At 41.2% G+C, this 25,500-nt stretch overlaps 1 protein-coding gene across 3 annotated transcripts; it reads left to right on the top strand.

The window, feature by feature from the left end:
* Positions 1 to 2,504: 2,504 nt before the first annotated feature.
* On the top strand, positions 2,505 to 24,139 carry NAA20 (N-alpha-acetyltransferase 20, NatB catalytic subunit). Of its 3 annotated transcripts, none has more exons than XM_066237034.1 (6): positions 2,505 to 2,633; positions 12,868 to 12,892; positions 16,095 to 16,185; positions 17,117 to 17,252; positions 22,714 to 22,826; positions 23,260 to 24,139. In XM_066237034.1, exons 1-6 carry the CDS (start codon positions 2,521 to 2,523, stop codon positions 23,343 to 23,345), a joined length of 564 nt encoding a protein of 187 aa, XP_066093131.1. In that variant the 5' UTR covers positions 2,505 to 2,520; the 3' UTR covers positions 23,346 to 24,139. The 3 variants fall into 3 exon arrangements, with proteins under 3 accessions (XP_066093131.1, XP_066093130.1, XP_066093132.1); XM_066237033.1 differs by having other exon boundaries at positions 22,681 to 22,826; XM_066237035.1 differs by lacking the exons at positions 2,505 to 2,633; positions 12,868 to 12,892 and adding an exon at positions 3,297 to 3,471 and having other exon boundaries at positions 16,119 to 16,185; positions 22,681 to 22,826.
* The last annotated feature ends 1,361 nt before the right edge of the window (positions 24,140 to 25,500 follow it).

Genomic DNA, 25,500 nt, shown 5'->3' with positions numbered 1-25,500 from the left:
TGTAATAAGCTTCAGTATTCAAATTTTGCATTGCAAGTTGATGAGTCAACATTCATTACCAACACAGCGCAACTCTTAGCATTCGTCCGTTTTATTAATGAAGATCAAATAGTAAATCAGTTTCTTTTTTGCAAAGAATGAGGTGTGTCTATAAAAGGTGAAGACGTTTTTGACATACTGAATAACTATCTTGATAAATGGCAGCTAACATGGAAGTCGTGTGTAGGCGTTTGTACAGGTGGCCCCTTCCATGGCAGGCTGTGTTAAGGGTCTTACATCTTTTGTAAAAGAACAAAATGAGAATGTTATCATAACTCACTGCTTTCTTCATAGGGAGGCCTTGATGGCAAAAACATTGGGAGAAAAATTAAGAGAAGTTTTAGATCAAGTCATTCAGATGGTAAGTTTTATTAAAACAAGACTTGTCAAATCGCATTTATTCGAAAAGCTTTGAATCGATATGGATTCACAACACAGACGGCCGCTTTTACACACTGAGATGAGGTGATTGTCAAGGGGAAAAGTATTTACTGGTGCACACGAGCTGTGACAAGAACTTTTTGCGTTTTTTGAAGAGATGAAACAGTTACATTTTTGTAACCTCCTTCGGTGTGAACTTTGGATTGCCAGGTTACAGTATTTGGCCGATATATTTCAGCAGGTCAATATTTTGAATACTAGCATGCAAGGGAAAGAAGAAAATATTCTCACATCCACTGAAAAAATGAAAGAGTTTCAGAGAAAACTACAGATTGGAAAAGAAAAGCTGTTGAAGTAATTTGGAAATGTTTCCATTGGTAAATAACACTTTCATAAATGAAACACTTCCAATAATAGTTGAACATTTAATAAGTTTAGAAGAAATATTGGGTTCTTATTTTCCATCACTTAACACTGAACAATAGGATTGGATTAGAAACCCATTCATGGAAGCTTCAAGTGATTTCGGTTTAACATTAACAGAAGAACAACTGGCAGCTATATCCACTGATCGTGGATTGATGATTAAACATAAGGAATTGTCTCTTGAAGCCTTTTGGATTTCTATAAAAGAAGAATATGTGACAATATCTAAAAAAACTTTGAACATTTTACTACAATTTTAAACATCCTATTTATGTGAATTAGGATTTTCTACCCTCAACACAATTAAGAGTAAAAAGAGAGGAATTCTTCAATGTATTGACCAAGGCATGAGAGTTTGCCTTTCAAATATATGCCCAAACATTGAAGAAATCACTAGGATACATCAGGCTCATGTTTCCCATAAACACAAGAATGAAAAAACTTAACACATGCGTGCCGGAACCTGCTGAGTTTACTAAATCTTTTTTTTTTTTTTTTTTTTTGTATTTTTCTTTTTGAAGTTGGAAATGGGGAGGCAGTCAGACTCCCGCATGCGCCTGACCGGAATCCACACGGCATGCCCACCAGGGAGTGATGCTCTGCCCATCTGGGATGTTGCTCTGTTGCAACCAGAGCCATTCTAGTGCCTGAGGCAGAGGCCATAGAGCAGGGGTCCCCAAACTATGGCCACGGGCCACATGCGGCCCCCTGAGGCCATTTATCCGGCCCCCACCGCACTTCCGGAAGGGGCACCTCTTTCATTGGTGGTCAGTGAGAGGAATATAGTTCCCATTGAAATACTGGTCAGTTTGTTGATTTAAATTACTTGTTCTTTATTTTAAATGTTATATTTGTTCCCGTTTTGTTTTTTTACTTTAAAATAAGATATGTGCAGTGTGCATAGGGATTTGTTCATAGTTTTTTTTATAGTCCAGCCCTCCAATGGTCTGAGGGACAGTGAACTGGCCCCCTGTGTAAAAAGTTTGGGGACCCCTGCCATAGAGCCATCTTCAGTGCCCGGGCCAACTTTGCTCCAATGGAGCCTTGGCTGTGGGAGGGGAAGAGAGAGACAGAGAGGAAGGAGAGGGGGAGGGGTGGAGAAGCAGATGGGTACTTCTCCTGTGTGCCCTGGCCGGGAATCGAACCCAGGACTCCCGCACGCCAGGCCGATGCTCTACCACTGCACTAACCGGCCAGGGCTGAGTTTACTAAATCTTACTAAAAATGTATTTCTATATATATAAAAAATAAATTTTGTCATTTTAAAAAATTTTTTAACCCCCTTTTTACAAATTCTAAAAAGCATAACTCAAAATATGTAACATAAAAATGTTTTTTAATGTCAGAATAAATTTAATTTTGTCTTATTCATTTCATTTAATTACCATAAAAGCACGCTTGGACTTTATATATATATTTAATATTTGACTTAAGTATTATAACATATTTCTCAGAAATTTGTATATAGTGCGCCTACAATTATTTGTAGAATTTTAAATGTGCCCTGACTTCAGAAAGTTTGAGAACCACTCTTCTAAGGGCTAAAACCCCGCTTGACTTGACAGAAGTATTGCGGCGATTCCAACTTGCCGCCAGAGGGCGGTGCATCTTTGCGTGGTTGCCTAGCAATTGATGGCCCGGAAGAAGTTCCCCGCCCTGGTGGCCGCCAGCCGGATGACTTCCGGTAGGAAAGCGAGGTCTAGGCAATCGGGCTTTGGCTGCAGCGGCAGCGCAATGACCACGCTCCGAGCTTTCACGTGCGATGACCTGTTCCGCTTCAACAACATGTGAGTAAGACGCGCACTGGGCGAGAACTGGTGCGGCTTCCCCTCACCCGTCCGGGGTCCCAGGAGTGAAGCCCGCCCGGCCGCCACTGGCGCCTCCCGGGGGCTGCAGGGTCCCAGGCCAGGGCGGACTGCCATGCTGACCTTGGCCTAGGCGCCCCAACTTCATCCCGCAGCCCTGCGTGCCCGTGGGCGCAGGGGCAGTGCGGGCCGCCTCTCCCGGCGGGCGTCGGACTGCGCTGGGTCGGGGGCGGGGCGGCCGGAGCCGCGGGCCGCGACTCGGCTTCCTCTCCTTGCCCGGGACACCCCAGAAGTGCTGGCCGCAGAGGTCGTTGCGAGGTCGGTAGCTGGTGGCTGAGTGTTTGTTGCAGCCCACCTGGTGGTGACGACGAGCTTGTGAGTGAGCTCACGTGTGGTTGCGGCCCCGCAGCGGGGTGTGGGTTTGTAGCTCGTGCGGAGCGGCGCCCGGTGGGCACAGCTTGTTCTGCAGTGCGGACCCCAGTTGGAAGCACGTGCTGGGGGTGCCCGTTTGTTGCAGTTTCTTTCAGTCGAGCTGTCGATACGGTACCATCTTTTTTTTTTTTTTAAAGAAAACTTTTACTATGAAAATATATGAACATTTAAAGAGTTGACAGTTTTATCGTGAACACCTATATAGACATCAGCTGGATTCTGAAGTTTTGCAACATTGGCTTCACCACATACCCATCTAGCCATCTGCTCATCTTTATACCAATTCTACATCCACCCACCCACCAACGAAGTCCACATCGACTTTTGAAGGATGGACAAAATGTTGACGGTGAAGAAGGAAGTTCTGGAGAGGGAAGGCGGTGTTAGGGTGAGAAAGCTTAAGGTGTGGCCAGACCCCTGGGAGATAAGTGTGACTGTGGTAGTGGGTTTCTGTAACAGAGTAGCCAGAAAGAAAACGATCAAGCCAGTTTTGCTCCATTGTTTGAGGGGTTTACACTTGATCCTGTTGGAAGAACTTCTGTTGTCACCTCCCAGTTGAAGCAGCATAACAAGGCAATTTGTGCTGAGCTCTCTCTGATTGCAGCGCTGGTGCTGCGGTAACCCTTTTAATCCTCACGATTGTTGGAGTAGGTAGACTCATCCCCATTTTATGTACGAGCAAACTAAGGTGCTGCGAGCACAAGTGCATTGTCCCAGATGTTAGACCCCTGCAATGGGAGTGAGTAAACAAGGAGTCTAATCCAAGGAGATTGGCAGTAGAGCAGGGACTCTGAAAGAGTGGCCCCTGACCATTGGGGAACATTTTGGAAATGCCAATTTTCAGCTGTTTGAGATCTACATCTCTGAAGCCCAAGCTCTTCAACACAGAATGAAAGGTGATTAGACGAGGTATGCCAGGCAGGTAAGCTATTTAGGGGTCTTGGCAATGGCCTAGATATAACAACTTAATAAAGGCTTGGATCTGGGAATATAGATCTGGGAGGTGACAGTGTCCCTTGAAGCTTCAAGAATAGAAAAGGCAAAGAAAAAAAATTAGAAAAGACAAAGCTTCTTGGCGAATTAGTTATAACTGAAGATCTGGGAAGGGACAACACTTTTATGTGAAAATGAAAAGAATAGAAGATGAATAAGCATGAACGTGTACATTATATTACAACATTAGATTTCAAAGAATCACCCAGCTTAATAAGGCCTTTCAGAGTCCGCCAGCAGAGGAACTCCTCTCCCCCGCCCCGTCTCCTGTGTCTCACTTTGATTGGGGCACTTCATTAGAGAACTCCTGGGATTCGTGGGATGAACCTGTTGCAGCAAGAATTGAAGAAGCAGTAGCTGTAGAAACATTATAATTAATATAACAAATATTTTATTTATTCTTGGAAAATTATTTGCATATCTATTTATGGACCTATATTAGTGAACAAAACGGGAAAGTTATCTTTATGGAATTTACATTTTAGAGGGGAAAACAAGAATATACAAATAAAAGCAGATATGAAAGCAGGAAAGGGACATAGGAAGTTAGTGAGAATTCATCTTTAGGGAGGGTGTCATTGAAGAAATACCTAGGCAAGGTGAGGGCGTGGGTCACTGGAGTCAGGAGAACTTCCAAGCAAGTGCACAGATACCTTTCAGACAGAAGCAGTAGCCCAGTGTGGCTGGAGCCGAGTGAGTGTGGGAGTGTGAGGGGACAGGGTCACAGTCAGAGGGCTGAATCTTGGAGAGGCCATCAGCAGACTTGGGATTCTCTGCCAAGTGTACTGGTATATGCAGGTGGAGAAGTCAGGTTGACATCTGGGCATGGAAGTCTCAAGTTCAGGTTTGGCCTAAAGATAGGAAGGAATTTGGGAGTCAACCCTGTATAGATGGTATTGAACTTAGGAGGCTAGTGACGTACCTGATGGGGTGAATATAGATAGAGTCTCTGGGTTGGCATCTTGGGCATCAGGAATTAGAGTGAACTGGCCCATGAGATGGGAGGAAGACCTTTTGGGCGGCCTTGGAAGCTGAGCAAGGAGAGTATTACAGGTGGAGAGAGTGGGGAACTGTGTCTAGAGCTGCTGATGGCTGATTGTGAAGTGTCTTTGTACATTTCTTCCAGAAAGGAGTGGAGACTGGCAGAGCTCCAGGCAGGGTTACCAGAGAACAAGTAGAGTGAGTGCAGAGTGACCTGTGGTGGCATGATGGGTAAAGTGTCCACCTGGAACGCTGAATTCGCTGGTTTGAAACCCCAGGCTCGCCTGGTCAAGTCACAGAGGAGAAGCAACTACTATGAGTCGATTCTTCCCTCTCTCTCTCTCTCCCTTTCTCTAGAGTGAGAGCATGTAAGTGGTGGCTTTGGTGGTGAGAACTTGGTGAAGCTTTCTTCTTACCTGTTGTATTTTCTCTGTGAACTAGGAAGTGGCTGAGACTGAGCAGGGGGCTGGCCTGGTGGAGAGTTGAGGCAAGAGAGAACAGGTTAGAGCAGGCATGACCAACATACGGCCCGTGGGCCGGATTTGGTCTGCGTAATGAGTTTATGTGGCCCGTGATTAAATTTTTAATATCCTCCGCACGACGCACTCCGGAAATGAAATAAGTGGTACTTTTAAATCGTTATATTTATACATAAACTACGATATCTAACCATTGTACAACAATGAAAGTTAAAATCTCAGCTGCTCAGAAGCAGAAGTGTCTTTGATTATTGGAAATCGAGATAGTTAAAAAGATAGTGATACGTGGAAAAGAATTTCATGTGTGACCAGTCTAGGGTTAACTTCCAATAACAGGTCTAATGGATTTGCAATACTTCTTTATTTTTTAAAAAAATTCCATTATAAAGATTTACAACTTTAAAAAAAAAAGATTTACAACTTTTGTACTCATCTGTGCAATTTTTGTAAGCAATTGAATAATGGAAAATATGGAAATTTAAAAATACTTGCCAAGGAATATTTAGTAATCTTCAGCTCAACTTATATTTGTGAACAAACTTTTTCTTTAATAAATCTAAATAAAAGTACAAGATCAAGATCAAATGATTTACATTTGGAGGCTGTGTTAAGAGTAGCTACTACAAGTATAGAGCCAGATATTAAAAAAATAATAGGTGATGCAGAGAGCCTCAATATGTCACATTAGTTTTTTTGTTAATTTTTGTACTAAATTACTTACATTTATTTATAAACAAATTACATAATAAAATTTTGTTTACTTAAACAAATCGTTTTTGTATTTAACATTTTTTAATTTTAATATTTTGTCGGACCCGTGAAAAAAGTTTTCTTTCTAATCTGGCCCCAGGGGCAAAAACTGTTGTCCACACCTATGTTAGAGCAAGTGATTCTCCAGTGTGCACTAAGGTGCTTCAAGATTGTTTTGGGGCTCTATGAGGTCATAGCTATTTTTTTTTTGTCTTTTCCACTCTTTCTCTCACAATTGCATAGTTTTCCAGATGTGTGATCATCCAACAGCAAGTATAACGAACAGATAGGAGAATTCAGCTGTCTTCTATTAGGCCAGATATTAAAAAGATCTGTAAAATTGTTAAAACAATGTCATTCTTTTTTTTTCTTTTTTTTTTTTTTTGTATTTTTCTGAAGCTGGAAACAGGGAGAGACAGTCAGACAGATTCCCACATGCGCCTGACCGGGATCCACCCGGCACGCCCACCAGGGGCGATGCTCTGCCCACCAGGGGGCGATGCTCTGCCCCTTCGGGGGGTCGCTCTGCCTCAACCAGAGCCACTCTAGCGCCTGGGGCAGAGGCCAAGGAGCCATCCCCAGCGCCCTGGCCATCTTTGCTCCAATGGAGCCTTGGCTGCGGGAGGGGAAGAGAGAGACAGAGAGGAAGGATGGGGGGGGGTGGAGAAGCAAATGGGCGCTTCTCCTATGTGCCCTGGCCGGGAATCGAACCCGGGTCCTCCGCATGCCAGGCCGCCACTCTACCGCTGAGCCAACTGGCCAGGGCCCACTAAATTTTTCTAATAAAGTTTTTTAAAACTTTTTAAAAAAAGATTTTATTTATTCATTTTAGAGAGGGAGAGAGAGAGAGTGACAGAAGGGGGGAGGAGCAGGAAGTATCAGCTCCCAAATGTGTCTTGACCAGGCAAGCCCAGGGTTTCAAATGGCATCTTCAGTGTACCAGGTTGATGCTTTATCTGCTGTGCCTCTGCAGGCCAGGCTAACGTATTTTTTTAATACGTCACACAACTTTATGGTTGGTTTGGGGAAACGTTTATAATACATGATGAAATAATTTGTCTTTGGCAACATGATTATGTATGAAGAATGTAAGTATGGATGCCCCCAAAGCAACACCATTCTAGTCCCTATAGTGTGGCTGATTGTACTTGCCTCACACCACAGCTCATTCAGGTAACACCATAGCCGAACAGTCCTTTCTTTCTGCTTTTCAATTCTTGCTCTCTGTTAATGATATTGACAGTTTCATACAGAGAAATACAAGAAAAAAATGAGTTTGCCTGACCAGGCGGTAGCATAGTGGATTAGAGAGGCAGCCTGGGATGCTGAGGACCCAGGTTTGAAACCCTGAGGTTGCCAGCTTGAGTTGTGGGCTCATCCAGCTTGAGCCCAAAGGTAGCTGGCTGGAGGCCTAAGTTTGCTGGTTTGAGCAAGGGGTCCCTGGCTTGACTGGTCAAGGCACATATGAGAAAGCAATCAATGAACAACTAAGGCAGGGGTCCCCAAATTACAGCCCGTGGGCTGCATGTGGCCCCCTAAGGCCATTTATCCAGCCCCCACCACACTTCCGGAAGGAGCACCTCTTCATTGGTGGTCAGTGAAGTACTGCCCATTGTCGCTCAGGTACAGTACTACTTCTGGTGACGTGGGACGCACGTGTCATGGTGCCGGAAGTGTCTGCGACACCCCACATCACCAGAAGCAGTGTGAAATAACAGCAGAAGTAGGAAGGAAGGCAAAGCACTATAACCATTACTACACAGTACAGTGGCCCCCATACTCCCCCAAATGTACAACATAATGGCCCCTGTAACCTCCCTTTGCCCAAAAGTCTCCCCCTACATTACTACACACCATGTTTCCCCTATTCTGAGACCCTGTCTTATATTAATTTTACCGCCCCAAAACAGGGGGCTGTCTTATTTTTAGGAGGTGTCTTATAATAGGGGAAACATGCAGCAGTGGGCTTCCCACAGAAGAGGCCCACCGCTGCTGCTGCAGATGTCCAGGACGCTGTATACACAGTGTCACAGGCTGGTCACCGCCATCCCTGAGTACAGCACTGGAGGCGGTGCTGGGCAAAGTGGCATGTTTTCAAGTTGCCAAGCTAATAGCGTGCACTGGCAGACCATTCGTGGAGGGAGAATTTGTTACAGAGTGCCTTCTTTCTGTTGCCAAAGAGATGTGTCCAGAAAAGGCAGACTTATTTAGTACAGTTAGTCTTTCAGGATCTACAGTTACATGAAGGATTGAAGAAATGAGAGACAATTTGCATCAGCATTTGCAAAACTCCGCAAGAAAACTTTCCTATTTTTCCTTGGCACTCGACAAGAGCAATGATGTTCATGATTCTGCACAACTTCTAGTTTTTATTCGTGAGACGAATGACAATTTCAAAGTCACAGAAAAGCTTGCTGCACTGCAAAGCATCAAAGGAACAACTACAGGAGAGGATATCTATGAAAAGGTTCCCCAAACTGAAGGATTTCTGGACTGGGCTAAACTAGCCAGTGTGACAACTGATGGTACTCCTAGCATGATGGGGTCTAAGAAAGGAGTAATTGCTCGCATTAACCAAGAGATGGACAAACGTAACCATTCTCATCCAATAGCCATACACTGCCTCATCCACCAACAAGTGCTATGTAGTAAACCACTGAAGTGGGACTCTGTTATGAAAATTGTGGTATCTTGTGTTAACTTCATTAGAGCTAATGCACTAAACCACAGACAATTTCAGGAATTTCTGTCTGAGCTAAATGTTGCCTATGAAGATGTTCTGTACTACACCGAAGTCCATTGGCTGAGTCGAGGGAGAGTTTTGAGACATTTCTATGACTTACTTCCACAGATTACAGCTTTTATGCTTTCAAAAAACAAACAACAAAGAAGTACCAGAGCTCAATGATGCAGAATGGAAATGGCACCTCGCCTTTCTGACAGGTGTAACAGAGCTACTCAACAGTTTCAGTGTGCAACTTCAAGGAAAAGGGAAGCTCATCTGTGATATGCAATCACATGTGAAAGCATTTGAAGTAAAATTAGGCCTCCTTATCATACAAGTGAGGGAGGAAAATTTCTGCTATCTCCCCTTAACTCAAAATCTGTTAGCGGAAAAACCCTTGATTGCATTCCCAAAAGAAACGTATGGATTCACTGAAAAAGTCGCAAAAGGAGTTCCAATTCAGATTTAAAGAGCTTCATCTCCATGAACAGGACATACAGCTTTTCGTAACCCGTTTTCTATTGACATTGAAAATGTGGATACAATTTACCAAATGGAACTGGCTGAACTGCAGAATTGTGACTCTCTGAAAGACGCATTCAAGTCAAGCAGCTTGCCTAATTTCTATGCATCTCTCCCCTCTGAGAAATCCTAATCTCAGGAACCACGCACTCAAAATGGCAACCATCTTTGGCAGCACTTATGTCTGTGAACAAACTTTTTCCAGAATGAAACATCTGAAATCTCCAACCAGATCTAGACTAACTGATGCACACTTGCATCTCTTGTTATGGCTAGCAGTGACAAATATGGAACTGGACATTGACCATCTCATTAGCCAAAAGCAGGCCCATAGTTCCCATTGAAATACTGGTCAGTTTGTTGATTTAAATTTACTTGTTCTTTATTTTAAATATTATATTTGTTCCCATTTTGTTTTTTTACTTTAAAATAAGATATGTGCAGTGTGCATAGGGATTTGTTCATAGTTTTTTGTTTGTTTTTTTTTACAGGGACAGAGAGAGATAGAACGGAGAGAGATGAGAAGCATCAATCATTAGTTTTTCATTGTGACACCTTAGTTGTTCATTGATTGCTTTCTCATATGTGCCTTGACCGCGGGCCTTCAGCAGACCGAATTACCCCTTGCTTGAGCCAGTGACCTTGGGTCCAAGCTGGTGAGCTTTTTTTTTTTTGCTCAAGCCAGTTGAGCCCGTGCTCAAGCTGGTGACCTCAGGGTCTCGAACCTGGGTCCTTCCACATCCCAGTCTGATGCTCTATCCACTGTGCCACCGCCTGGCCAGGCTGTTCATAGTTTTTTTTATAGTCCGGCCCTCCAGTGGTCTGAGGGACAGTGAACTGGCCCCCTGTGTAAAAAGTTTGGGAACCTCTCTCCTTTCCTGTTTGTCCCTCTCTCTCGCTTAAAAAAAAATTTAAGAAATTACTGTTCTAGTAATTTGATCATTAAGTCTAAGCATTGATAATAAATGTGTGTCTTCTGTTTGCTGTTTTTCATGAAAAGGTGAACTGTTATCTTTCAGAGAAAGTGCTGAGCATAGTGTCCGTGCATAACAGGCGCTTAGCATTAATCTCCCTCCCCCTTAAGCAGAATTCAGATTTATCACAAGGGTCTTTCTACACAGCAGTGAAATCAAAGTGGTAAGTTTTTTATTCACCCTCCCACCAGGAGAGGGACTGATCATGCCTGTCTCCACAATCTGAAAGACCTCTTTTTCTACTTTGAGACTTTGACGTTCATTTTAACCTGATTTTACTTTTTTTTTTAAAAAAAAATTTGTTGAGTTGTTTATTAACTAATGTTATATCAATAAATTTAATTTTTTTAAGAAAAAGTAAAATCAGACTTCCAGATGTACAGCATTAGACATCGGTGTGTTCTGTGGCGTGCTCCTCGCCTGCAGTCTGCTTTCTTCTGTTAGCGTAGGCTTGACTCCCTCCACCCCTCCACCCCTCCACCCCAGTTCTCTCTGGAACCACCATTCTTTTTTCTGTTTCTGTGACCATCTGACTTGTTTCACTTAGCGTAATGCTCTCAAGATTCATCTTTGTTGTCAGAAATGGGAATATTTCACTTTTTTAAGCTGACTAGTATTCCATTTTAAATGTATACCACATCATCCTTGTCCAGTCAGCCATCAGTGGACACTTAAGTTGTTTCCATGTTTTAGTTATGTAAACAATGCTGCAATGAAAATAGGGGTACACATTTTTTTTTTTTTGTATTTTTCTGAAGCTGGAAACGGGGAGAGACAGTCAGACAGACTACCGCATGCGCCCGACCAGGATCCACCCGGCACGTCCACCAGGGGCGAGGCTCTGCCATCCAGGGGGCGATGCTCTGCCCCTCTGGGGGGTCGCTCTGCCGCGACCAGAGCCACTCTAGCGCCTGGGGCAGAGGCCAAGGAGCCATCCCCAGCGCCCTGGCCATCTTTGCTCCAATGGAGCCTCGGCTGCGGGAGGGGAAGAGAGAGACAGAGAGGAAGGAGGGGGGGGTGGAGAAGCAAATGGGCGCTTCTCCTATGTGCCCTGGCCGGGAATCGAACCCGGGTCCCCTTCACGCCAGGCTGACGCTCTACCGCTGAGCCAACCGGCCAGGGCCAGGGGTACACATATCTTTACACATAACTATTTTTTATATTTTTTCAGGGAAATACTCAGAATAGGAATTGCTGGGTCATTTGGTAGTTCTGTTCTTAATTTTTTGAGTTTCTTGTTTTCTGTAGTAGCTGTACTAATTTACATTCCTACCAACCTTCCTTTTCTCCATATCCCCTCCAACACATATTTCTTAGTCTTTTTACAATAGCTACTTCTAAAAGGTGAGGTGTTAACTCAGTGTGGTTTTAATTTGCATTTCCCTAATAACTAGAGATGTTACCTATTTGTTGATTGTCTTCCCTGGGAAAGTGTTTATTCAGGTCCTCTGCCCATTTTTAATTGGATTTTTGTTAAGTTTTGTGAGTTCTTTATATCTTCTCCCATCCAGCTAGCTTTTTGTTTTGTTGATGGTTTCTTTTGGCTTTGAAGTTTTTAGTTTGATGTAGTCCCATGAATTTAATTTTGCTTTGTTTCACTTGCATTTCGGATCAAGTTCATAAAAAACACTCTGGGACCATTGTCCGTAAGTTCAGCGCCTGTGTTTTCTTCTATGTATTTTGTTATTTCAGGTCTTACTTACATTCAACTCTTCACTCCATTTTTAGTTCATTTTGTGCTATGGCATAAGATAATAGTCTAGTTTTGTTCTTTTGTGTATGGCTGTCCAATTTTCCCAACACTATTTCCTTTTTTCAGTGTATATTCTTGGCTCCTCTATCAAAAATTAGTTGCCCATATATGTGTGGGTTTATTTCCGTGTTCTCAATTCTGTTCCATTGGTCTGTATGTCTGCTTTTTGCCAATACCATACTATTTTGATTACTGTAATTCTGTACTGTAGTTTGAAGTTGGCTTTGCTAATTTTTTTCAGGGATTACTTTGACTATTTGGAGTCTTTTGTGGTTACATAAATTTTCTAAAAACTTAACTCGTGAAATAGGTGAAGAAGATTAAAAGGTCTAGCTAAAATATAAATAAGTCATAAGCATGTGATGGATAGTATGGTGAGTATAATTAATACTGTATCATATACTTACAAGTCGCTAAGAGAGATGTTAAAACTTCTCATCACAATAAAAAATTTTGCAGCATGACCATTAGATAATTTAAACCATCTTCCTTAGCCCTAAAGTTGTTTTTAAAGTGGGTTTAGCATGTTTTGGTATCCTATAGCACGGGCTTATTTAAACTGGTGTTGTAAACACTGCTTATTACTGACATTTCTCATTTCTTTCAGTAACTTGGATCCACTTACAGAAACTGTATCCTTTGTTTAAACAGCATGAAACCTTAGTAAGCATGAGGAAAATAGAGAAAGGGAGAAATTAGACAAGTACCAAAAAACTTTAAAACTTGTAGATCAGGAAACAGTGTAAGTAAGACTGTAAGCAATTAAAAAACACCACAAACAAGAGTCATCTGAAACCTGCCTGACAAGCTGCTAACCTGATGACCTCATGAATCTAGAACAGTACAGCTTCCCTGCACAGCTTGCCCTCAGTAGTAAGTTTGGCTGTACACACAGAGTGGTCAGTTCAGCAAGATGCGTGATTTCTGTCTGTTGTGAATGAAGTCTGGCATGACGAGCAGTCCAGGGCAGGTGGTGGTTCCATGTGGTCACCAGTGACCAGGTTCTGCACTTGAACTACTCTACCATTCCCAGGGTGGCCTTGGCCTTCCTATCCCATGGCTGCCAGAGCAAACGGTATAACATCCATATTCCTGGAAGAAGGATCAACAGGGGGAAGGTGAGCGTGTCCTTGTCTTTCAGGGGTGCCTTTGGGAAGTACCATGCAGCCCTCTGTATCTCAGTGACCAGCACCTGCCTCATGCCGCATGGATCTAGCTGTGGGAGTCTGAGGATGTGCCTACCTTTAAATTGGGGCTTGCTACTAAAGTGAACAAAGGATTTGGGGTAACAATTAGCAGTATCTATCAGTTACTAGTGGCTTAAAACACAGAATTGGTTGTTTGGCTTTTTTATGTCCATTGCAGGGTACAAGCATAATATTAACTGATATTATAATAAAAGAGGGCACATAGGAGGCCAGTGAACTTATAGGGGTTCGTTCTCACCAGTCAAAAGACATGCGAATTAAAACCAAAATGAGATGTGATGTTTTACTACCAAATAATCAAGAATTTAAAAAAATGATAAAACTTAGTTCCGATGACTGCAGTAACATTCTCATAAGTTGCTAGTGATGGTATAAATGGTAGTCGTTTTCTGGAAGGCACTTTGGCAGTGTAAATCTTAGTGCTTCCATTTCCCAGAAGCAGAAAATAATAAGCAACAGAGGCAGTTATGTCAGGGCATGGCAAACTAAGGTTGTGTGAGCCAAGGTGGCCCACTGCCTATTTTTGCAAGCCAATTTACTGGGACACAGCTGTTCTGAGTAATTTACTATTATCTGTGGCTTTCGTCCATGGGTTTCGCAGTTTGAGTAGTTGCAGCAGAGACAGTTGGACCACACTGTCTAGAATATTTACTATGTGGCCCTTTACAGAAAATGTTTGTCAATGTCATTACAAAAATATTTATTGCAGAATTATAACATTGAAAATTTGGGATAACATACACAATAAGGAAGTGACCTTAGACTATAGAATAATTATTCTATAGTCATAAAGTATTTTAAAAAGTTTTTGAGAAAGTGTAAACAACTCAGGTCAAATGTCCACTGTCAGGATATGTATATTTAAATTGTCTTTTCACACAATGGAATACTATACAGCAGTAAAAATTAACTATAGGTAGAGGCATCAACAGGACACAAATCAGAAACAGAGTTGAGCCTGACCAGGTGATGGCACAGTGGATAGAGTGTTGGCTGGGATGCAGAGGACTCAAGTTCAAAACCCTGAGGTCGCCTGCTTGAGTGCAGGTTCATCTGGTTTGAGTGCGAGCTCACCAGCTTGAACACAGGGTCGCTGGCTTGAGTGTGGGATCATAGACATGACCCCAAGGTCGCTGGCTTGAGCGAGGGGTCACTCGCTCTGCTGTAGCCCGTTGATCAAGGAAATATGAAAAAGCAATCAATGAACAACTATGGTGCCACAACGAAGAATTGATGCTTCTCATCTCTCCCATTCCTGTCTCTCCCTATCTGCCTCTCTCTCTCTCTCTGTCACACACACACAAAAAGTTGAGTGGAAAAACAAAAAACCTATGAAAATTTCATTTATATTTTAAAAACTATGACCTTTTAAAGACATTTCCATGTTTAAGGAAAAGTAAAAGGATTTTGAATGACAAGACATTTTGAAGAATTTTGAATGACAGAAAAATTTTCACCACATTGTAAGGGAAAATATTAGGATGCAAATCAACTTATATGGTGTGCTTCCAGTTACCTTTAAAAAGCCTCAATCCAAGTGAAGCCTTATTTGAAAGTGACCTACCAGAGCCTAGTGGTTGATAGCTGGGCACCTGGGCCTCCATTAGCCGGAGGAGGAGATGGTGTCTTTGTGTTGAGGCTCATGGCAGGAAGGGGGGCTGGCTGTCATTAGGGGTTGTGTTTGAAGAGTATTGAAAATAAAGCTTGTTCTTTTGAAGAGAATTTGAAGAATTTACTGAACAGGTTTTCCAGGCTTTTTTCCCCCAAATGTCTGATTGATGATGCCCTTCATAGAATTGGATCAGCAAGCTTGCTGATATAGAAGAAATCTAGGAATGAGTACATATCAGTAAGGATAACAGGGTTGAAGAGTTAATTAATACACAAGTTATTCAGGCATTCTTCACTCTTAGCTTTTATTTGCATTACTAAACACAAAGAATTTTAATCCGTGGAAGGGAAAATGGTAATTGTTAGGTTGCCTTTGGAAGTACTTAGTTTTATGTTTTGTTTTGGGTTTTTTCCTCAAGATAAGAAACAATTTATTATAGAGAGAAGAAAAATTTCTTATCCAAAAACAGAAATCTGTACAACTTTGCCACAATCAAAATACATGAACTGGACAAATTTACACCGGTTCATAATTTACCAAATAAAAGATGACTAGGAAGTCATCTTCCAGTCTCATTGCTGAAACTAAAGTAGAAACCAGTCATTAATCTTCTAATGCAGTTCTGCAGAAGTACACGCACCAGAGAGAGAGTGAACACTAAGGAAGACAGACGGTAAACCAGTAAATATCAGGTGAGGGTAAGGGCTATACGGAGATCTACTGTTATCAGTAGGCAGGCAGATGACAGAAGAATTTCGGAGTCCTGGTTCTCTGCTTTCTATTAGATGGTGCGGTCTCCATTCACATTTGAGGTTATAAGTTCAGGTAATTGTTAAAAATTAGTGCTAACATAAATATTTCACATAATGATATGATTATAGATATCATACATATATAGAGCTGGGGTAAAGTAACAATACACTTTTTAAAGGACACTATTTTAAAGTTAAAATAACCCTTTTATGAAGAAGTTTGTTGCTGTCCATCACTGCACACTCCTTAACAAGACTCTAGTATGGGATTCCTTTTTACTTACAGTACCTCGCCCACTGGCCAGAGTATTTCATTGTTGCAGAGGCGCCTGGTGGAGAGTTAATGGGTTACAGTAAGTATAATATCACTTGTACTATTTTAGATAGTTTGTTTTTCTTTTTTTCTTGAACAGAGAGAGAGAGAGAGCCAGAAGAGAGAGAGATGAGAAGCATCAACTTATAGTTGCAACACTTTAGTTTTTCATTGATTCCTTTTCATACAATCCTTGACTGGGGGGCTCAAGCCAGTGACCATGGGGTCATGTCTATAATCCCACGCTCAAGCCAGTGAGCCTGCACTCAAGCCAGCGAGCCCGCACTCAAGCCAGATGAGCCTGTGCTCAAGCTAGCACCCTCAGGGTTTTAACCTCAGTGTCCCAGGTTGATGCTCTAGCCATTGCACCACCACTGGGCAGGCAAGATTTTATAACAGTATAAGTTTCAGCTGATTGACACTGATAAAGAATTGAAAGTATAATCATGATGTCTGTAATTTTATTTCCTTTTCAACCATTAGACAACCATTAACGCCTTCTGTTTTAGGCACTGTGCTAGGCACTGGCCACACAGCAGGGCGCAGGGAGCCAGCACACTGCGTCTCAGTCTCCTGAGATCTTGCATTCTGTGCATATGTTACGTTTCTACGTAATACAAGCAAACCTAGCTGTGGACTGTCTCAGTTATATGTACACAATGCATCCCCACACACATACCGACCCATGTGAAGTGTACATCTTTTTAATAGTACATGTTCTGGTTCTGTGTTCAAAATCAGCTATGTTTTTAGTATATCATTTCTTTAAAAAATTTCTTCTGATTCTACTAGATAATTGCATGACATTTACAAATGAAATTCAAATAAAAGCACAAATGACCATTAGTTAGATGAATTTAAGATTTAAAAATTAAAACTGTTTCCATTATACTGAAAGTATACCACACAGTAATTCTATATTTATGTGTAAGCCCATGTGTTCATTAATGAGTGTAATCTTTTGTTGGCAGTTATGGGTAAAGCAGAAGGCTCAGTCGCTAGGGAAGAATGGCATGGGCATGTCACAGCTCTGTCTGTTGCCCCAGAATTTCGACGCCTCGGTTTGGCTGCTAAACTCATGGAGTTATTAGAGGAGATTTCAGAAAGGTGAGATCCTACTTTCCTAATAATAATAATCTATGAATTTTGACCATTTGATTTTTTTTTTGAACATTTTAAGACTTCTTTTTCCTTCTGGCTGAATAAATATGCATTAGTTTACAGGAATTTTATTTTTAGCCACCAGTATTCCTTATAACAATTTTGTCTCATATTCAGAATAGTATTATTGCCCCTATTTTTAGGAAAATTAAGGTAAAGTAAGTGACCTGCCATAGGCTTATAAGCTGGGTAATTGGTGGAATCAAAGACTAGCCCTCAAGGTTTCTTTTAGTGTTCTTGCCACTGTGGTATTCCCAGATTCTCTGTAGCACTGCCCTTGGTCTGTAATTTCACAGTGCCTTCTTGTGGCCAAAGCAGACAGTCTAGTCTTAAGCAGTTAAGCCTTAACAGTCTAGTAGCTATTTAGAAGAACAATAAACAAATTGAAAGAAAAACATCCTCATTTTGCCTGGAAACACTGTAGGCTTTCTACTTAATGGACTTAATAAAGGTAAGTTTTAAGGTAGTAACCAGGGCTTCAAAATGGTTCTAGCACAGGTGGCCCAGAGGAGCCCATTCAGAGAAGAGGAAATAGTGTTAGCTGAAAAAGAATCAACTCCAGTCCTTAGAAATACCCTAAAATTTAAGTGATCTTGATTTGTATGGGTGTGTGTGTATGCCTGTATCCATCTAGCCATATATATATATATATATATGCATCTATCTCCATGTATTTTTAAATGTAGACATTAAAAGCAGAAACAGTATATAACTTCCAAACAGAAAAAAATAGAAGGACAGAATGACATTCAAGTGACAGATAACCATGAAATAAGCTGGTAGCCGTGACCTTAAACATTTTTGGTAATTACAATAGTAAATGTTTTTTAAAAAAATTGAACTTAATGGGGTGACATTGGATAATGAAATTGTACAGGTTTCAGGTGTATAGTTCTACAATACATCAACTATGTACTGCATTGTGTGTTCACCACCCCAAGTCAAGTCTCCCTCCTCACCATCTATCCCTCCTCTACCCGCCCCCCCTTCCCCCATTTTCCTTGCCCTCCTGCAATCCCCAAAAACTGTTGTAAGTTTTCTTTGCTAAATCCCTTTACCATTTCTACCCAGCCTCCCAACCCCCACCTCTTCTGACAGCTGTCAGTCTGTTCTCTGCATCTATGAGTCTATTTCTGTTGTTGTTTTATTCATTAGATTCCACATATGGAATCATATGTTACTTGTCTTTCTCTGCATACTTCACTTAACAAAAGTAACTGTTAATGGACTAATGACTCCAGTTAAAAGACAAAGACTTGAGGACATTATGCTAAGTAAAATAAGCCAATTACAGAAAGATAAGTACTGCAAGATTCCACTGATGTGAGATATCTAAAATAATTAAACTCAGAGAATCAGGGAGTGGAATGGCAATGGCTGAGGATTGGAGAGCAGGGGAAGGGAGGAGTTACTCAACAACAGACATCCAGCTTCATTTAGGCGGAGGGAGTAAGCTCTAGAGCAGGGGTCCCCAAACTTTATACACAGAGGGCCAGTTCACTGTCCCTCAGACCGTTGGAGGGTCGCCACATACAGTGCTCCTCTCACTGACCACCAATGAAAGGTGGCCCTTCCGGAAGTGCGGTGGGGCCGGATAAATGGCCTCGGGGCTGCATGCGCGAGCCGTAGTTTGGGGACGCCTGCTCTAGAGTCTGCTGGACACATTGCTCCTTAGCCAGCAGTACATATTGTACGTACAGGTTATTAAGATCTCATGTTGTGTGGTTAGGAAAAAAAAAATGAATTGAAAAGTAAAATAAAATTGAAAAAAGGGGCCCTGGCCAGTTGGCTCAGTGGTAGAGTGTCGGCCTGGCGTGTAGGAGTCCCGGGTTTGATTCCTGGCCAGGGCACACAGGAGAAGCGCCCATCTGCTTCTCCACCCCTCCCCCTCTTCCTCCTCTCTGTCTCTCTCTTCCCTTCCCGCAGCCGAGGCTCCATTGGAGCAAAGATGGCCTGGGCGCTGAGGATGGCTCTGTGGCCTCTGCCTCAGGTGCTAGAATGGCTCTGAATGCAACAGAGCGACGCCCTGGAGGGGCAGAGCATCACCCCTGGTAGGCATGCTGGGTGGATCCCGGTCGGGCACATGCGGGAGTCTGACTGCCTCCCCGTTTCCAGCTTTGGAAAAAAAAGAAAAAAGGAGAGACTGTCAGAAACCTTCTGTTTACAGGAAATATGTACAAAGACTAAAGATAAAGACTGAAAGGAAAGGAAATTTTTATGCAAATTCTAACCAAAAGATAAGTGGTGTGTTTAAATGAACAATAATCACAGTATAGTTCAATAATTAGCATAAAAAGAGTCATAGTATATTGATAAAAGACTTAATCCAGCACGAAGATATAATATTAAGAAATTTATGTCACCAGGTGACATAAATTCGAAGTAAAAATACGACACTTGGCAAAACTACATGGAGAAACAGAAAAATCATTATAATGGGAGGTCTGCACGTGCATCTTTCTGATAGAAAATGAGACAGCTTGATTAAGGCTATATAGAGTAGGCGTCAGCAAACTTCCTGGACTAGATCCTAAATATTTAGGCTTTGCAGGCTACCTAAGGGCTCTTATTACATAAAGACATTTTTTTAAATAACCCTTCAAAATTGTAAAAAACCATTCTTAGCTTGAGAGTAGTACAAAAATAGGCTGTGAGCTGACCCCTGACTTAAAGAATTTCAATCAGTAGCCCAAAATCTTTCCACAAATAAAACCATGGCTTTTCTGGCAAAATTTTACCATTCTATTTAATAAATAATAACCATAAGTTCAATTTTACACAAAAAGAGGGAACATTCTTCAACTAATTTTTTAAGGCTAGGATATCCTTGATAATAAAATTTGACAAATACATATTAGAAGGCCAATTTGAGAAAAATCTCATTACAGATGCAAAAATTCCAGAAAAATCTTAGTAAAATGGCTTCAGCAATCCATGAAGAAGATGATAATCAGGGGAAGGTTATTTTAACATTACAAGATATATGAGTATGTTCCATCACAGTGATATATTAAAGGAGAACAGTTATCTAAGTAAAGGCAGAAAACGCTTTGATAACATTCAATACTCATGCTTGATTAAAAACTGTTAGCAGACTAGGAAATGGAAAGGGAGAACTTCCTTAGACTGAAAAAATAACTACAAAAAGTCTGCAGTAAATGTGGGTGGTGATGCACTTCCTTCCTTTTCTAATCTGGGACAGAAAGGGACACCTGCAGTTAGCCCCGCGTCAGTGATGTACTGGACACACTAGGCAGCGCCAATGAACCCAGAAAATAAGACGTGGGTTGAGAATAAATCAACTGTCATTTTGCACAGATCAAGATTTTGCAAATAGAAAACCCAGAAGAATCTACAAGTAAATGTTCAGATCAGCGACTTTCAACTTCTTTCATCTCAAGGCACATGTAAACTAATTACTAAACTTCTGCAGCACACCAAAAAATAATGTTTTTTGCTGCTCTGACAAAAAAAAAGTACAACTTTGATTCATTCACACCAGACAGCTATTGTGTTGGTTGTTATCTTTTTATTTGACAGTCAAAGACAATCTAAGGGAAAAGAGGTCAGTGCCCCTGGTATTGCATGTTCTAAAAATCTTGTGGCACACTGGTTGAAAATGTTGGACTAGACAAAGTTAAAGATGTTGTATATAAAAATCCATATAAAGTTCAACTGCATTCTCCACAAGATAAAAAATTTAGGAAGAGATGCTGTTTCCAGTGGCGTTGGAATGCATCAAGGCCTTAGGAAAAATATTAACAAAAGCTACAAGACCTCTGAAGTTTGTAAAAGTTTGAGAGACATTGAGATGACCTCTGTGAATGGAGAGATTAAATGGCCACTGTGGCGCAGAGACTGCATGTAGTAAACTGGTAATTGGTTCACAGAACCCATGTTAACTGCAATCAAAATCTCAAGAATTTTTGTGGGACTTAAACTTATAGGGGAATGGTAAGGGCCAGAAAGGGACAATATATGCCTGAAACAACACAGTGGGAGGGTTTGCCCCGCCCATGTCAGGCTGTAACTGGTAAGACTTAGGGCTAGAGGAGCTGTCTAGAGCAGTGCAACAGAATCGGAGAAACAGACCCAGGACTGAGGGAGTTTTACATCCCTCAGAGGAGGTGACTGCAGATGAGTGATGAAAGATGAAAGGACACACTTTTCTGTAAAGGTGGCGGCACTGAATATCCATATGGGAAGAGTTCTTCCCAGATTACTATCTTACTATACACAACTCGGTTCCAGATTTGAAGAGCAAAATTAAAAAGCCCTGTGAAGTTACTATAGGAGAGTGTCTCTGACCTCAGGGTAGAAAGTAACTTCTGAAACAAGCCATGAAAATGCTAACGTTATAGGAGAGTTTCATATATTTAAGTTCACTGGAGTGAAGTAACTTTGTTCATAAAAAGATACATAAGGAGCCCTGGCCCAGTAACAGCTCGGTTGGTTCGAGTGTTGTCCAGGGGTGCAGAGGTTGCTGGTTCAGTCCCCAGACAGGGCACATACAAGAACAGATCTGTGTTCCTGTCTGCCTTTCTCTCCCTTCCCCTCTCTCTAAAAGCAATAAATAAAGAAAAAAAAAATACATAAGGATGACAAGACAAGCCACAAACTGGAAAAAGATATTTAGATTAGAAAAAAGATTTGTAACATCCTTTACACAGTGTTGAACATCCAGAATATATAAAGAAAAAGAAAAATGTGTGAGAGACCAATAAGGACTCCAGAATGGGAAATTTAAATGGCCAGCAAAAATATAATCCAGAATGCTAATGAATACCCTTTATGCCATTATGCCATAAGGTGTTCAAAAATAAAGTCTGATGCAACAAGCCTTGGTACTGTGGTAATGAAGTCTTACCATACTGGGAGTGTAAGGTGGTACAAGCAGGTTGAGAAACAGGCGTTATCTAGTAAAGATGTGCGTACTGCCTCGAGCCAGCATTGACACTCTTAGCTGCAGACTTTAGCTGTTGTGCTAGGAGACACAACAGAAGTTTACCTGTAGGACCATGGGCAGTTTGTGTGCTAACCAAAGTGCAGAAGAGCAGGCTCCAGTTACACAGAGGCCAGCTTGCACAACAGTGACCAAGAGAGGCACATTACTTTTTAAAAAGTTTATATTTTAAGAAAATGTTTTGCAGGTTTTAAAATACTAGCATGCAGAGAGTCTTGTTATACAGTGAAATAATTATCATAAATTTTCAGTATTAAACATTGATTTATGATGTAATTGGCTGCAAGGTCCTATGACTACCATTCTACCAGTAATGGTCAAAGCAAAAGCAAGTATTGTTTCTAAAAATATATGTATTATTTTCTATGGTTTATCACATTCTAACATTTTCCTTTTTTAAAAAAATTAAAGAAAAGGTGGATTTTTTGTCGATCTCTTTGTAAGAGTGTCTAACCAAGTTGCAGTGAACATGTACAAGCAGCTGGGCTACAGCGTGTACAGGACGGTCATCGAGTACTACTCGGCCAGCAACGGGGAGCCCGATGAGGATGCCTACGGTGAGCGCCCTTCTCTGTCCCCACAGGGTGCTGGACGTTGACATTCGTTCTGCAGACTGAAATCATCACTTATTTTAATAAACTTAAACGAATCATATTTGTTGGACTTAATATTTTAAATGATATATATTTCAATTTCCTTTAACCTGCCCTTCACTAGTCAGCTTATTTTATCAATTTCTAATTACTGCCAATTACCGTCTTATTATTACATTACAGGTTTATTTCACTAACATTCTGTTAAAGAACATTTGTATGAAGAGCCAAATCCCAGTTTGGGTTAGGTTATTAGCACCGGGCTACTTGTGATTAAGTCTCATTTGTATAAAGACGACAAAACCTCTTATGGGAATGTTGCCTGTATGCTTTAAGTTTGATGTAAAATGGTTTGAAATTTGAGTACTTAATTACATTCAACTTTGCTTCCTAACAGATATGAGGAAAGCCCTTTCCAGGGACACTGAGAAGAAGTCCATCATACCACTGCCCCACCCAGTGAGACCGGAAGACATCGAGTAGCCACGGGCAGTGGTTCTGAGGCTGATGCTCCAGATACTATGGACAAGATTACTTTCATTGAATGACTTAGTGCTCCGTCAGAGGAAAGGACTCATTTAAGTCTTGACTTCAGCAAAATATTTTAAATCTCGTTTCCAGTTAGCAGTATCACACCTACTAAAGCTGTCCTCTGCACTGTAACAGGAGGCAGTGGGAAAGGCAGCCAGGTCAGGAGACCCCCTGCGGTCATGGTTTGTGCTGTTCAGCACATGTTAGGGCTGGGTGACCTGCAGTCTCCTCCCCAGTCTGTGCCTGAGAACCATGCTGCATATGTATATTTCTATTTTGTACTGAACTACTGATGGAAGCTTTAAAAGCATATATAAAATGTTAAATCTAAGCTATAGAATAAAGTGCACTGTTGACGCTATAAATGTTTTCTGAAAGTTTGTACAACTAAATTAGGATTGAGAAAGCATCATTTAGGATATGTTGTTTCTCATAAATTTTTGATTTATATAAAAAAAATTTTAAAATGCATACTTGAGCTCCCTGTCCAGCATACTTAAGCTTCCTTCTTCCTGCAACGTAAATCCTCCGTTACTTGTTTTCATACCGTTAGTCCCAGGTGCTTCGCTTAAAGTCCTGCCTTTCAGAATATAAAAAGATGTTGAGGTTTATTTAAAGGAGAAAAAGGACCTAATTCCTAAAGGCCATGTAGCTAGATCATAGGCCAACCACATGTATTTATTTTCATGTGTAGTTATCACCTATCATACCTGAAAATGTCAAGTAAAAGAAGTAGCTAAAGAAAACCCCACAGAAATGATTAAAAAACTTACTTCTGAAAGAACTTACTTTTGTGGAGTGAGGCCGAACAGCAGATGAATCCTTCCTACATGAGAACCATCTCCTTTTGGTGTTTCCCTCTGGCACTCCCAGGAAGTGTTCAGTCTGCACTGAATCATGGTCACTATTGGGGTTTTTTTTTTTTATGTATATGTGCAACGTAAACAATTTTAGCTAGGCTCTGATTAGTCACTTTTATTGGCATTCTGACTTTGCCAAGGGATAGTCACAGATGTTCCTCCTCACTGACTAGCAGACCTCACTACCGACTGTCAGAAACTGACACCCCAACAGCTGCTACTGGTCCATGGGGTAACCAGTGAGGCTGGAGACAGGTTTGCCTCTTACCCTAACAGTCCTGTTTTATTCTCTCAAAAACCGTATTTTCAAGAGACAATTTAGTAATATACTGACTTGCTTATATTCCCGTGGGCGAATATTTGCAACTTTAATAATAAATTTGCTAATTGTCCTCATAGGTGAAAAACAGTTCTGAAAAGACAGAGGCCAGGTTAAAGGAAACAATCTCAGATCAGTTAATTAGGATAAATATCTCTTGCTTTTCACATACTACTTTAAAGCAGGGCTACTTAGTGTCATTTTCTACGGGTAGACATCTACTGTAGGATACTGAGCGAAGCGTGTTGGCACTCCGGTAGAAATGACGCCCTGTCCAGTGGGTTTGGGGAACGTGCTAGCGTTGTGACGATCTAGCAGCGTATCAAAGGCTCTGAGACATTGACTAACAAGGCTTAACCCTTAATCTAAGGTTTCCCAAACTTGAGCAAGGGACATTTTTCATGGCACATGCACCACTATTTTTTAAACAAGGTTCTACAGAGCTCACCTAGTCTGGAAAATGGACTAGGGCATAACAAGTCTGACTAATGATGTTCTTGGTTAAAAAGATGTTGTCCAGAAGTATAGTCACTGAAAATTATTTTCCAACTAATGTTTGGCCACAAAAGGAAGGATTTTAGAAGTTAAATTAATCCATGCACATTCAATTCTGTAAGGAATGAACATATTTAAGCAAGTGGCTATGGTTAGGAATGAACATTTCATCAAACACTTAACTATGCATTAGGTATAGTCTTTATCTAATTTAATCTTCAAAATGAGTTGGCAAAGTCTTACCCCAGGAACTCAAGTTACTGAAGAAATGGAAAAGTTAAGAGGTTAAGATGAATGCATAAAATATCTTAAGAGGAAGACGGGCATGAGAAAACCCACCTTAAGTTAATGTAGAATGTAACTTGAAAACACCTAGAAAAATATTCTTTCAAAAGCCTGCAGTTCCATCTAAAATAGATGCTAAACATTACCT

This window comes from Saccopteryx bilineata, chromosome 6 (assembly GCF_036850765.1).
Source record: "Saccopteryx bilineata isolate mSacBil1 chromosome 6, mSacBil1_pri_phased_curated, whole genome shotgun sequence".
In the NCBI taxonomy this organism is placed as follows: Eukaryota; Metazoa; Chordata; class Mammalia; order Chiroptera; family Emballonuridae; genus Saccopteryx; species Saccopteryx bilineata.
This window is presented reverse-complemented; position numbering and strand designations above follow the sequence as displayed.

Excerpts from the sequence above, each read along its gene's own strand:
- NAA20 (XM_066237033.1), top strand. The coding sequence starts at position 2,521 with ATGACTTCCGGTAGGAAAGCGAGGTCTAGGCAATCGGGCTTTGGCTGC. Across the intron at positions 16,186-17,116 it reads TGGAGAGTTAATGGGTTACA|TTATGGGTAAAGCAGAAGGC; the intron begins GTAAGTATAATA and ends TTTTGTTGGCAG. Across the intron at positions 22,827-23,259 it reads GCCCGATGAGGATGCCTACG|ATATGAGGAAAGCCCTTTCC; the intron begins GTGAGCGCCCTT and ends GCTTCCTAACAG.